Genomic DNA, 15139 nt, shown 5'->3' with positions numbered 1-15139 from the left:
TTCCTCTGGGCTGCAATAGCAGAATTGAGTAGTTATAACAGAGATTATCTGACTGTAAAAACGTGAAATATTCACTTTCTAACTGTTTTGTTTTATTTTACTTTAAGTTCCAGGACACATGAGCGGAACATGCAGCCTTGTTACATAGGTATACATGTGCCTGCTGGTTTGCTGCACCTAACAACCATCATCTAGGTTTTAAGCCCCTCATTAGCTTAAATGCATTAGCTATTTGTCCTAATGTTCTCTGTCCCCTTGCCACCATCCCCGGGGGTGTGTTGTTCTTCTCCCTGTGTCCACATGTTCTCATTGTTCAACTCCCACTTATGAGTGAGAATATGCAGTGTCTGGTTTTCTGTTTCTGTGTTAGCTTGCTGAGGATGATGCTTCCAGCCTCATCCATGTTCCTGAAAAAGACATGATCTTATTCTTTGTTATGGCTGCATAGTGTTCCATGGTACACATGTATCACATTTTCTTTATCCAGTCTATCATGGATGGGCATTTGGGTTGGTTCCATGTCTTTTCTCCTGTAAATAGTGCTATAGTAAACACACGTGTGCATGTGTCTTTTAAGTACAATGATTTATATCCCTTTGGGCATATACCCAGTAATGGGATTGCTGGATCAAATGATATTCCTGATTCAAGATCCCTGAGGAATTGCCACACTGTCCTCCACAGTGGTTGAACTAATTTGTATTACCACCAACAGTGTAAAAGTGTTCCTCTTTCTCCACAGCCTCACCAGCATCTATTTTTTCTTGACTTTATAATAATCACCATTCTGACTGGTGTGAGATGACATCTCATTGTGGTTTTGATTTGCACTGATCTAATGATCAGTGATGTTCAGCTTTTTCTCATATGCTCGTTGGATGCATAAATACTTTCTCTTACAGGAAGACTGAGCAAAGCCACCTCTCTTCATCCAATGAATATGAGGCTTATGTGTCTTTAAATACAGCAAAATGAGATGAGAGTCTTACCTCAGAATCATTTAGATCCACACTTTACTTTGGCTAGTAAAAATATTTTGGTAATATTTTTAAATTACCAAATAAAAATAGGATTTTATTTTCCAGATGAAATGCCTAGTTTACTTGTGCCTTTTCACCATTCTCAATGTGGAGGGAGCAGGCTAATTCACAGTCCCAAAGCCATTCAATTGTAGGTAGAGCCCTTTTTAGTTTTTTTTTATCAAAAATTAGAGCAAGGATTTTGTGGCTTAAAATTTTTTCCCCAAAGTTTACTAAGTGTAAATACCAAGGAAGTGTTGTGATTTTATAGCTATAGTGTGGTTATTATTTATTAGGTAAAAGTTTCCTTTCTGTGTTTTAGAGCTTTACTGAAAATAAAAGCATAAGAGTTCAGACAAACAAAATCCTTCATTGTAAGGATGACTTTGATATTCATGTACCTGCATTACAAAATCCAAATTTTACTTAAACTTCTATTTTAGAAATATACAAGAATCAATTTAGTTTTGAGAATTTTATTTCAACATGCAAAATAAAACAAGTTTATATATATTTTAATTTTTAAATTATTTATAATTTTTTTGTGAGAATACAGAACATTTACATATTTATAGGGTACATGGAATATTTTTTTTTTTTTGAGATGGAATCTCACGCTGTTGCCCAGACTGGAGGGCAATGGTGTGATCTTTGCTCACTGCAACCTCCACCTCCCAAGTTCAAGTGATTTCCCTGCCTCACCCTCCTAAGTAGCCAGGACTACAGGCACATGCCACCACACCCAGCTAATTTCTGTATTTTTAGTAGAGACAGAGTTTCACCATATAGGCCAGGCTGGTCTTGAATTCCTGACCTCAGGTAATCCACCCACATGGCCTCCCAAAGTGCTGGGATTACAGGCGTGAGATAAACATGTCATGGGGAGTGAGGTATACATCTCATCAAGCATTTATCCTTTGAGTGACAAACAATCAAATTACATTTTTAATGTTATTTAAAAATATTCAATTAGCTTATTATTGATAACAATAAGTCTCCCTTTGTGCTTTGAGATAGTAAATCTAGTTTATTCTACTTAATTTTCTTGTTCCCATTAGCCATCCCCACCTCCTTCTACCCTCCACCAGCCTCCATTACCCTTCCCAGCCTCTGGTCACCATCCTTTTACTCTCTAAGTTTATGAATTCAATTGATTTTAAGATAACACAAATTAAGGGAGAACATGCAAAGTTTGTCTTTCTGTATCTGGCTTATTTCACTTAAGAGCATAGTTTCCAGTTCCATGCATGTTGTTGCAAAGGACTGGATCTTATTCTTTTTAATGGCTGTATAGTATACCATTGCGTTTGTGTACCACATTTTCTGTATCCATTCTTCTACTGATGGACATTAAGGTTGCTTCCAAATCTTAGCTATTGTAAACAGTGCTGCAACAAACACAGAAGTGCAGATGTCTCTTTGATATACTGATTTCCTTTGTTTTGAGTATATACATGCAACCTACCATAATTGAACCAGGAAGAAAACCAAAGCCAAACAGATCGATAACAAATACTGAGATCTAAGCCATAATAAAAAGTCTTCCAGCAAAGAAAAGCCCAGGACAAGATGGCTACACTGCTGAATTCTACCAAACATTAGAAGAACTAAATAGTTTTATTCCTACTCAAACTATTCTAAAAAATAGAGGAGGGAACACTTCCAAACTCATTCTATGAGGCCAGTATTACCCTGATACCAAAACCAAAGACACATCAAGAAAAGAAAAATCTAGGCCAATATCTCTGATGAATTAATGCAAAAATCTTCAACATAATACTAGCAAACAATTCAATAATACATTAGAAAATTCACTCATCATAATCAAGTGGGATTTATTCTTGGGATGCAAGGATGGTTTAACATATGCAAATAAATCAATGTGCTATGTATATTTTTAATTTGTGTGATGTGCTTAGGTATCTGGTGACTGATGAGTGAGTTATATGAGAATCCATTTTGTTATTTATTTATTTTTTTGAGACGGAGTTTCGCTCTTGTTGCCCAGGCTGGAGTGTAACGGCGCGATCTCGGCTCACTGCAACCTCCACCTCCCGGGTTCAGGCAATTCTCCTGCCTCAGCCTCCTGAGTAGCTGGGATTACAGGCATGCACCACCTTGCCCAGATAATTTTTTGTATTTTTAGTAGAGACAGGGTTTCACCATCTTGACCAGGATGGTCTTGATCTCTTGACCTCGTGATCCACCTGCCTTGGCCTCCCAAAGTGCTTGGATAATAGGCGTGAGCCACTGCGCACGGCCCCATTTTGTTTTCAAACAATTCTGACTATTTTTATTTTATTATTATTATTTTTTGAGATGGAGTCTTGCTCTGTCGCCCAGGCTGATCTTGGCTTGTTGCAACCTCCACCTCCCAGGTTCAAGCGATTCTTCTGCCTCAGCCTCCGGAGTAGCTGGGACTACAGGTGAGCACCACCATAGTCTGATAATTTTTATATTTTTAGTAAACACAGGGTTTCACCATATTGGTGAGGCTGGTTTTCTAACTCCTGACCTCATATTCCACCCTCCTCAGCCTCCCAAAGTGTTGGGATTAGAGGGCTGAGCCACTGTACCTGGCCCATAATCTACCTGATTATAATAAAACATACAGCTTCATGTTGTGAACCTGCTACCATATTTAATATGGAACATAGCTTCCTGATTTTCTTCTTATTAATATTTTAAAAGTATTTCCTTGAAGAACATTTTATATACATTTGATTCTCATTATTTGAGGATTCTGTATTTGAAAATTGGCCTGTTCACTGAAATCCATTAATATTTAACCCCAAAATAATACTTGGCTTTTGCAGTCATTTGAAGACCTGTGTGGACATGTGTAGACCCACAAAGAATTCGAGTTGCTCTCTGTGCAAGTTTCCAGGTAAGGCCAAACAAGGCAATGCTCTGCTGTCTTGTTTCAGCTTGTACTGCCAGCAAGTGTCTTTTTCACAGTCTATTTATTGCCACTTTTTTCACGTTTCTGTTTTTTTTTTTTTTGTTGCTGTTGGTGGTGACTTCACTGTTTAAAATGGTCTCAAACATAGTGTGGAAATTCTGCCTAGTGTCCCTAAGCCAAGAAGACTGTGATGTACCTTATGAGGAAAGTAGTTGTGTTAGAGACGCTTTGTTCAGGCATGATTTATAGTGCTGTTTACCACAAGTTCAATGTTAATGAATCAGCTATATATTAAATAAAGTGTATTTAAACAGAAACACACATAAAACAAGATTATGTGTGCGTTAGCTGATGAAAATTTTATAATCAGGGGCTCACAGAAACCTAGCCCTCTGTAGGTTCTATTCTCTAGAATAGAGCTTCAGAATTCAGGAATTCTATAGTCATAATGACTCTATGGAACATAACTATAATGGGAATAATGGGAATAATGGGAATTGATTATATTAACTTTTTATTTCTTTCACTTCTTCAAATTTTATTTTGGGCATTTTTATTATAAGAGTAACCATACATTCCCTATTTAAACTTTGTAAACTTAGGAATATATGCATGTATAGACATGTATTTGTTTCTATTTGAATTTATGATTTGCAAATATGTGTCTATGGTACAGATCACTTTTCATGACTCAAATGATAAAAACTATGCATGAACAAAGTGAATTGAGAAAATTATTTAAATTAGATTTTATACTTGAATAATTTGAGGTAAATCTGAATTGCTAAAAGCTTAGAATTGCACAGCATTTTAAAGACATACAGTTCTGTTGGTCAACTTTGAATGTTGGATTTCTCACCTAAACACAGATAGATGTAGTTCAAGTCTTTAAGTTTTATCAAGTGACATTTTATAAAGCCATAAGAAAATGCATAGTTTTTTTTTTAACAATGGTAGCATATATTTTGGATTATACTGTAGGGAAATTGGTTGTAGGGGTACTTCGGAGATGCTGTAAAAAAGAATGGATTTAAGTTGATACTCGAAGAATCAGAAAAAATTTGATAGGAAAAGTATCAGAAATATGTTACTGGAAAACAGAGAGAAAGAAAACAGTATAAAAGAGATAAATATGAAGCATATTGGAAGATAGCAAAAGAATCAGGTTGACCTAATTTATTTAAACATTATTTTAAATCACACTAATGGTTTTTAGTGAATACGAGTGGTTAATATTTGAATCACTTAGGAGACCTATTGTACACTGAATGCATTCCCCTCAAATTCATATGTTGAAACCTATTCCCCAATGTGATGGTATTTGGAGGTGGTTAGGTCATGAGAACAGAACTGTTATGAATGCAATTAATGCCCTTATGAAAGATGCCCTAGAGAGCTCCCTTGCCCATTTGCCTTGTCTAGACATGGAGAGAAGATAGATGTCTATTCAAGTAGGCCCTCACCAAATGCAGAATCTGCGGGTGCTTTGGTCATGAACTTCTCAAGCCTCTAGACTCTAAGAAATTAATTTCTGTAGTTTGTAAGCCACCCAGGATATGAAAGTTTGTTATAGTAGCCTGAACAGGACACCTACTTATATACAATGCATAAGCTAACATATTATTTAAAACAAACAACAAACAAACAAAAACTGTACCTGACAACATTTTTGCCTGGACAGAAACTTTTATCCAGAACAGAATGATCTCCCTCTCGTTTAAACCCAACACACAGTTCATCTTAAGGGAGAGCCCTATCCCTTGGTTTACAAAAGTTCACTTGATTAAATTTGGTAGAACCTCTTTGCATCCAATTTGGAATACAACAGCCGGGATATGACTAATATCTGAAGGCAAATATTAAAACAATCTCCTATAAATTAAACAGAGAATGAAAGAGAGAGGGATAGAGAGAATTTTGCTCTGCCTCACCTTTGCCAATCACACTCTTAGGTGTTATACATTCCTCACCTTTACGGAGGCAGCACATACTCTGACACAGTGTTTTTTATTCCTTGTCTTTCCCTCTCACCCAGGCCCTGGGGTCCACAAAACAGCAGGACCTTTTGCTTGGGGCTCCCTGTACAGTAAAAAGATGACTCCCCTTTCCCCTCTCCTTCCTGAGTTTCTGCTCAAACATGTGATGCTCACCTGGTGGCTTCGGTGGGGGGGGAAAAAAAACGGAACACTATGGGGTTGCACCTTTTCCTATGTAACCTCTTGCCTGTACTCTCAAAGCATATGAATAAAGGCTTGACTGTAACTTTCTGTTTCACTTACTGTCCTAGTCATAAACATGACACCTGGTAGTTCAGCGTGCACTTGCTCTTTCTCCCTCTTACAGAACCTATTCGAGCTTATATAGAATCCAATAGGCTGTGATGGAACGGGAACCACGATTGTTTCATTTTGTAGAGATCCTCTTTTCCTCCAGATAGTATTGCTGGGAAAAACATGCCCTTGATAGTCATTGAAGTTGCCTTAGGACATTTTAGTACTAGAGAGGATTTAAGATGTTTTTAGTCCAATTTGCACATTTTTACAGATAAGGAGAGTGAGGCACAGAGTGCTTTTAAGTTGAGTCACAACTGACACTTGGGGTCCTGAGCCAGGGCAAGGTTTTTCTTCCTTGTTGTTCTTCCTTTCTAAATTTACCTCTGAGAAATTGACAGGGAAAGAAAAAAGTTACCTGACAGAAGAAAGGATGGGTATGGAAAGGAGTTGCTTGGCAAGCTCAATATGTAATGCTTCTTGTGTATGACATTTCTTGCATTTGATGCTTCAGCCTGCTTTTGAAGACTGAAATTTTCTTGAGCTCAATTAATCACAAGATACTCTTAAAGTTACTATATGACATGAAATTAATGGAAAAGGGAGTTGTAAATTTTTTTTATCTTCTATCCTCAGATAATTTGCTGGAAGGCATAGGAAGCTTTATTTCTTTTACATAGCTCAGACAAATCTGCTTTTATCACCCTGAGCTCAAGAAGAAGTAAACTGAACACTGGATATGTTTGGTGCCCACTCCCTCTCCATTCAGCAAAACTTACCAGAAAAAGCCTTTCCTGAATCCCAAGGCAGGAACAAAAATGGGGAAAAAAGCTTATCTTATGAACTCTCTTGGTAGTTCTAGTTGGGGTTGCCTATTAGAATTTTTCTTACGAGATTTTGATAGTTAAGGATAAACCTTTATTGATAGGTGTATAAGAGCTCTATTTATTAACCAGATTTTACTGTGTTAACATATAGTGACCAATTATAAAACAACAGGAAAGATACTCAGCAGAATGTGAGAAATGACCTTGTGTGAAGGTGAATCATTTTGAAAAGTGGTTCCAGGGGAGAGGAGTGGGGGACTAGAAGAGTAAACGAGGGAAGAGGAAAACAAGGCATGCTCTTGAGATGCTCATAACGTGAGTAGGGCCTTCTGAGTACCTTGCCATTGGCACTTCAGAATTGTACACCTGAGGAGAGGGGAGTGAGGGCGGCATTTGCCCACAGGCTTCCACCTCCTGGTCAAGGGTTTTTCCATGCGGCATTGACTTCCCTGAAATTTCAAAGAGTGCCTTTGTGAGTGGCATGCTGATTCCTCTGGAGGGCAATCACTCCTACAGAGAAGCCTGAGGTCAGAAAGTAAATGATATTGATGCAGTCAAGGTGAACTGTTTGGGCAAAACTGACTGCCATATCAGGGACCGAGGTAGAAGGCGAGGTAAAGGACATGAGGTGGGCACAAGAAGGATCTGAAACCATATGAAACCCATTGCTTTCAAATTTTGCCTGGTGGAGCCCTAGAAATTCTATGAAGGCCCTTTGGGGACAGCACTGGCTGGAGGTATGGGTGCAAGGTAAGCAGTGCTCTTGGCACCAACATGTGATTATGTCTGGACAATTGTTCTGTAATCTGATTTATATATTGGGTTCCAAGTTCTTGAAATAAGTGTCTACATCTAAACACAAGTTTGAAGACTGTTGTCACATATAATTGTTTCAGTTAGATAAACATTAAACTTAATGAGGATTAAAGACTTGAAATTTTCATATTTTAAAATTATATGCTCTGTTTAATCTTGGTATTTACCCCTAGTACTTTTTTTTAATTAAAAAAAATTGATCTTTTTTGTCTGAGACAGAGTCCCATTCTGTCCCCCAGGCTGGAGTGCAGTGCTGTGATCTCTGCTCCCTGCAGCCTCTGCCTCCAGGGACAAGCAATTCTTGTGCCTCAGCCTCCCAAATAGTTGGGATTACAAGTGTGCCCCATCTGGCCTGGCTAATTTTTTTATTTTTAGTAGACACAGGGTTTCACCATGTTGGCCAAACTAGTTTCAAACTCCTGACCTCGGGTGATCCTCCGGCCTTGGTATCCCAAAGCGCTGGCATTGTAGGTGAGAGCCACAGTGCCCAACCAAAAGCTAGTATATTTTAAAATCTCATATTGATGTATGTTATTTATCAAAATGAGCTTAGTTTTTCTTGGTGCTGACCTTCTAGGATTCCATTTAAGACAGTAGCTGAAAATAGTAGTTTTAACTACTGCCTTAAATGGAATCCTAGAAGAAATAATATTTTCAACTTTTATATGTAAGGGATCCTATTAGATGCTCAAAATCTCAAAGTGAATATTGTCAGCATTTGTTATTTGAATACATACAGACACCAATTAATTATTTTTATTTTCTTAGCAGTAGAGAAATTATTATTTATTTAAATTTATTAACATATTTTGTTTTGTAGCACTAGCTGAATTTTTTCTAAATATACCTAAACATTAATTAAAACACATTAATGTTTTAATTTTCTTAATAACTTCAGTTAAAAGTACTCAGAAGAGTTAATGGCCAGAATGTTTGTTTTATTTGACATCTGTTTTCTAGGATTGGCCTACTGGAACTTGGCGTAATTAGGGAAATTATGTGTTTAAGTTTAAACATATGATATACCAATTACAAAAAGTTCTGAGGACAAAACACTTACTACGTATGTGTGTTTCCATATGTTTACTACATATATGTGTTTCCATATATAGTAAATTTTAAAAAACATGCTTGTGAATACTCACCACTAAATTTATGATAGTGGTAGTCTCATTGAAAGAAGGGTAATAGAAGCAGAGAAGAGACTCCAACAGTTTCAGTCTACCTATCTATCATCTATCTATTATCTATCTATCTATCTATCTATCTATCTATCTATCTATCTATTGTCTCTCTCTCTATTTAGCTATCTATCTATCTATCTGTCTGTTAATTATCTATCTATCCATCCACCCATCCTATAAGAGAAAAGTTGCTCTGTAATTATGCATTTTTTATCTTTGGAGATGTTTCATAAAATATCAGATAGGTCATTCTTTCAAGAAAGAAAAGAGAGAGGAAAGAATATAAGAAACTCGTTGATTGGTAATGCCATGCAAATAACAAAGGCACAGCTTACAACCAAGGAAAGTAAAAACAATTTAGTGCATTTAGGGGACACAGAAGAAGAGTTATTCTCCTCTGAATTAGTATCTATATGGAAAATAGCAATTAAAGCTCAAACTGTAATCGATTTAAGAAGCTCTCCCTTACTGAGAGGCATGCAATTAAAGTCTTTTTTAATATAAGCCATTAAATTAAGAATTGAATTTTATTTAATGTTTTCCTCTTTAAATTCATCCTCTAAGATATTTTGTGAATTTTGAAATAGTAAATTTTATTAATATTTCCATTTTCTAAATAAATATTATTTTTTCATTTTATGAACGATAAAATGGTCACATTCTGAGAGGATTACTAATGGTCATATTTAGTGATATATGCATTCAAATTGATTCAAATACATATGTATGTGTGCGTGTGAATAAATGTCTACATATATATACATGCACACACACACACACACATATTCTTAAATTAGATAAAACATTATTATTCACTAATTTCTAGCTACCTAAATCTGGATTAAGTTTCAAAACTCATACTTCTGTTTCAATCAAGTATAATTTATCATTTTAAAATCTAAACCTGAATCAAATAGTTAGTATGGAACAAGTATAGGCTTCCAGGACTTTTTCTAAAATCAGAAATACTTGTTAGGAAGGAGAAATGACAATAATGTCTTGCATGTTTTTAAATGCTCTTCTCTGGTAATTAGTTATGTTGAGTATTTATCTAACCAAATTAAGAAATAATCTTAAAAATGAAGACACTATTACTTGGCACTCTTAATTTGAAATTTACTGGAATGATGGTTTACACAGCGCACAGAGATCTTGAAGTTTCTAGCCCTCCACTTTTCAAGTGTCTATGCATACTATGTTCATAGCTATGTGAACAAACAAAAAGAATCTCACAACAAAAACACAGCCTGAGTCTATATTAGTTTTTGCAGTTATGGGTAATTTTATAGTTTGGTTTAGTTATTAAATATTTTTAATAAGTGAAACATCTCTGGTGGCCGTAACTTTTTGTTTTGATTTTTTTCTTTACTGTTCCTGACAATGATATACTGTCATCCCATTTTAAGTGATTGCTACTTTTCATCATTATATTTTCTAAAACCATTGTGGTAATTTTCATAAGGTTATTCTACAATCATTATTTTTCTTTAAAACCAAAAATGATTTCACGTGATGGTTGCCGATAACATTTTTATCATCTGGATTTAAAATCTTTAGAACATACAACAATATCTCCTTTCCTCCGTAGTATTTCTTAGAGCAGCCCTGTTAAAAAATCTTATTTAAGTCATACTACTTAATAATGTTGTTGATGAAGGGATGATGATGATGGTGTTAGAAACAGAACCAAAGAGTTAATCACAGCGTCCATGTTAGCTGTTATCCTTGTTGCTGTTGCCATAGCCATCTGAGCTTCATGATTCACTCAATGTACTAAAGCATTTTAATAAATATTACCTTAATATAATCAGAAAACTGTAACTACTTGATCATTCAACAGTATTCTTTTGAATTTTAAACAGGGAAGGAAGTGAGCATTTCTCCTCAATACTTAATAGATGCAACATTATATCCAGCCTTTTAGCAAGAACAATACATCCCTGAACTGATCATTTTGTAGTTTAAACACTGCCGCTTGGAGACAGTCAGTTAAATATTTTCAGCTAAATAGACATACTTACTCCAATCCCCAGATGCTTTCCCTGTCACTTCATCTGTCACTAACCTGCCCATTTTTCTGTTTCACGGTCACATTCTGAGAGGATTACCTGACCCTGCAATTCAAACCCAGTCTGCCACAGGTGGGTGTCTGGGATGACCTTTCAAATAGTACTGTATTTTGTAAGAACTTTCAGTACTGAGAATAAAGCATAATATCATGTTCTCAGTAAGATGCACTGTCACCATCTTTCTCCAAGTCAACAAGAGGCCAGAGGTAATGCCTTTAAAACTAACTCACCCAAATCTCTTCTATACTGGAAGAAGACCTATCTGCTCATTTCACAGCCAGTTGCCAGTCTATTGGCTCTCTCTGTATATGAAAGCATAAATTAATGAGGAGAAAAATGAGGAAGGAAAATACCAAGGAGAAGCAATAAAAAGGAATAAAATATTATGTTTCTGATGGCAGGATTCCTAGATGCTTTGGTAATTTCTGTTTCATGCTTTTTCCCTCCAGGATTCCATACAGAATTTGGGGATCATTTGCTATTCCCAAGTTATTATTGCTATATCAATCCACTCTGTCAACCTAATAGTTGAATTAACTCAAATCATGATTTGCCAGCATAATAAACTCAAAATTACATTAGCTGGGAAAGATTCAATGGCAATGAATTAATGAACTATCTGTTCTTGGAGAAAATCATTTACATGTTCTGTTCCTCAGTTTACTTAGCACACATAATTTCTAGAGTCCCTTGTACCTTGATTAGTTTATGATTCTATGAAATTCTTATAGAACAAATGAGAAATATATTTTCTTTTCACAAAGCAGGCCTTTAATTATAACTTTGTCATCATAACTGCAGAGTGAGACTTGGTTTTTAATCTTTAATGTGAATCATTGTATTTAATTACTTAAAGTAAATGTTTTTAAAAATAAATTCTTCCATTTATCTTCTCACATTTTTCCTTCTGTTGTTAGCCTTCCTCTCAATAGATGGTGCTCTTTTCTCAGAGACAATACTTATCTTATTCCTCATGAAAAGATCAGAGAAATTAGTTTTATTCTTTAAAAATCATTAATTAAAGAAATCAGACACATGAGTGGAAAGAATTGCTTACAAGCAATTTGCAGCATCTTGGTAATAAAAGCATACCAGGGAGAGCAATTGTTAAATGATTTAAGAGCTCCTCTCAAACCTGCAATACTTGCTGAATAGGTGAAACAAATATTGTAACTAAAAGTGAAAATGCCATGTTCTCTACATACACATACCCCTGGTTAAAAACAAAAAACAAAAAACATCTATCTAGGAACCATTTTAAAGTGTTAAAATATTATTCTTCTTTAACAAAAACAGATACATGCCATTTCACATTCACATGTAGTATTTGAATATACAGGTAAACACCAACACAATCAGCATCAATCACAATCAATATTGAGAGCTTGCACACTCTGCCAAATATAGGTGGAACATCTAGGTAAACAGAAAGTGGACCACAATTCTTTTGAATTAATTTTACCTGATAAGAACACTTTGTTTACAGCACCATCACAACTTCCTGTATGAGAGTTTCTGTAGTTTCTAATGTGGAATTATGGTGCTTTTGGTGACTCCTAATTAACTCCAACTTGTGGAGGCATTGAAATACAGCCATGCCCTGCGGTTCTCCTGAACCATCCTACCCATTCCAGATGCAGTTTGTGACTTAGGCGATCTGAAGCTACCAACAGCAAACTAATCTAAGCAACACAGCTGTCATGTTTGTTATAAAAGAGCAAAACTACCATGGAGAGATGCCAGGAAAACTTCCTTTATCTAGTGTTGCCTCAGGATGAAAGGAAGAGTTAGTTAAGGGCTGCTACAGCAGGGGAGGAGGAAGGGTGGGGTTGTGGTACAGGGAAGTACTGAACCAGCAGAAGTAGGAAAGTTGCCAGGGTTCATCTCAAAACAACTGAGAAGACTTGCAACCTACCACCCACTCCAACCCGCCCCTCAACCAAATTTGGGAAAGCTAACTAGAATTTCTAGAATTTCTCTGTCATTTTTCACAACTTACTCTTTCCATAGCTCCTGCAGAGGGACTGAGTGTAGGACTCTGACAAGAGCCCTCTTTGCTCAGAATAAGGAAGAGCTCTAAGTCTACACTTATCTTCACCCCCACCCCTAGACCTTTGTAGCTTTTACCAAAGCAACTTCTCTGCTTCTGAAATTTTGGAGTATTTCTGTAGCAATTGGGGAAATACAGAAGTAGCAATCACTGTCCATGGTCGCCTCTAGAGTTTCCCCGGTTTACCTCCCCTCTTTCATCCTCCCGCCCAAGATTGAGCCCTGGGGGTCAGGTGTCTCTTTGTACCCCCATGAGCCTCTGAATCCTCCACTTGGAGCCCCTTCCTTACCTGACAATCACATACATGACCAGGAAGTTTCCGAAGAGCCCCACCACGCACACGATGGAGTAGAGGGCCATGATGGTGATGGCCGTGATCATGGAGGGGCTGCCAGTCGGAGGGCAAGGGCTGTCGCTCCCTCCCAGGTCGGTGCGGTTCGGACCGCAGGGGTCGGACAGGTTGCCATCTAAGTGGGACAAGTTGACCCAGGAACCAGGGCTGGGCGCTGGGGAGCAAGTTGAGGGCGCCAAGGGATCAGTGCAATTGCCGGCATTCGCGGGGACTGCGCTGCTGTCCATGGTGCTGACGGTCGGCCGGGCACTGCGGTGCGAGGTAGCCAGGAGCACTAGGACTTTTCGGGTTCCAAGCGCCTCAGCTGCTTCCTTTCGCCGCTGCCACAGCTCTTGCTATTTCTTACAGAGGCCAGTCCTGGCGGAGCCAGAGAGGAGCGTCAGGCGGAGGGGACCGAGCTGAGCATCTGACATTCTCCTCTGCCTATAGCCCCCTCCCACCTTAGTAGTTCACGGAGGCTCATCCCCGACCCCAGGCGGCTGCGGGAGGGGAGGGTGGGCCAAGAGGGATTTGGAGGCTGGAGGGGAGGGAGGAGAGAAAAGGGGTGGATTTTGCGCAAAGCGATCCAAGGAATCGGTCTCCTCACTGGACACTCTTCCGTGCAAACACATCTAAGGGAGGGAGAGAGAGAGAAGGACTGGGGAGAGAGACAGAGTTAGTTTTTGGCAGCAGTGAAAATAAGAAAGGGGGCTAACATCACTCTATTTTCCAGCTCTTTTTTCTCCTTATAATCTGGCAGGGAATACATTGGCTTGATGAAACCCTAACAACCCTGAAACCCCAATGCTCTTTCATCCCTACTGACAATTTTGACTATTTGAGAGTAGGGGACACACAATCTTCTTTTGCAGTCCTTGTTGCTAACATCTAAGAAACGGTAATAATGTTTTTCCAATTTTCTTCCCAACCAACCTGCTGGAAACAACAGCGATCCTCTATTTTCTGAAAAAGAAATGAGAAACAAATAAACTTTTGCGGAGAAAACCTGTTCCCCGCTTTCCCCAGTTTCTCTTAGGGTGAAGTTCTGTTTGCCTCTGATTTTGTCTTAGTGGAGAAGAGGAACAAGAACTGGTTACGGAAATCAGAAGTTTGTGGCATCCAGTAAAATCAGCTAAAGATAATGTTGATCTTTCACATCTTAAATCTCATAGACCTGTTTGGAATTATTTATCCTTGTTAACCCCAGACTTTCTCGATAAGCATATGCTTCTGAGAAGAAGGTTGTTAACACCAAACAAAATTTGCATTCAGTCTGTTTGCTAGTGTAGAAAGTCTAGGAAGAGCCACATAGCATATGGAATTAGAGTGGCCTACAATAAAATCCTTGAGAAGCATGGATACGTTTTTGAATTTTATACCTTACTTTAGAAGTGAGGTATCAAAAAAGAACTTACTCTTTGTATTTACAAATTTGTTTATAAATTAGAAGTCCACCAGTGCTTCTATTTTATAAAGAAATTTGTAAATTCAAAGAGTAAGTTCTTTTTTTGTAAAGTTAACACCAATTCTGAAGTAATTCTCATTTCTGTATGTGTCTATATTTGTGCATGTGTCTATCTTTTAACCATATACATTGAAAATACATATTCCCAGTTGGTCTTGAAAAGCGAACTGCACTCTTGGGAAGCATGGAGGGAAGACCTTGAAAGG

At 37.5% G+C, this 15139-nt stretch overlaps 1 protein-coding gene across 3 annotated transcripts in view; it reads right to left on the bottom strand.

Moving 5' to 3' along the window:
- OPRM1 (opioid receptor mu 1) overlaps nucleotides 1-13990 on the bottom strand; it is an 89925-nt gene extending 75935 nt beyond the window's left edge. For 2 of the 3 annotated variants that reach the window (XM_054254543.2, XM_017971501.4), the window contains exon 1: nucleotides 13427-13907. In XM_054254543.2, the coding sequence (XP_054110518.1) occupies nucleotides 13427-13716 (290 nt within the window). In that variant the 5' untranslated portion in view covers nucleotides 13717-13907. Of the gene's footprint in view, nucleotides 1-13426 lie in introns of all 3 variants that reach the window. The other variant, XM_035296997.3, reaches the window with a different exon arrangement.
- Between the last annotated feature and the right edge of the window lie 1149 nt (nucleotides 13991-15139).

The sequence above is a fragment of the Callithrix jacchus genome, chromosome 4 (assembly GCF_049354715.1).
Source record: "Callithrix jacchus isolate 240 chromosome 4, calJac240_pri, whole genome shotgun sequence".
NCBI classification, from domain to species: Eukaryota; Metazoa; Chordata; class Mammalia; order Primates; family Cebidae; genus Callithrix; species Callithrix jacchus.
This window is presented reverse-complemented; position numbering and strand designations above follow the sequence as displayed.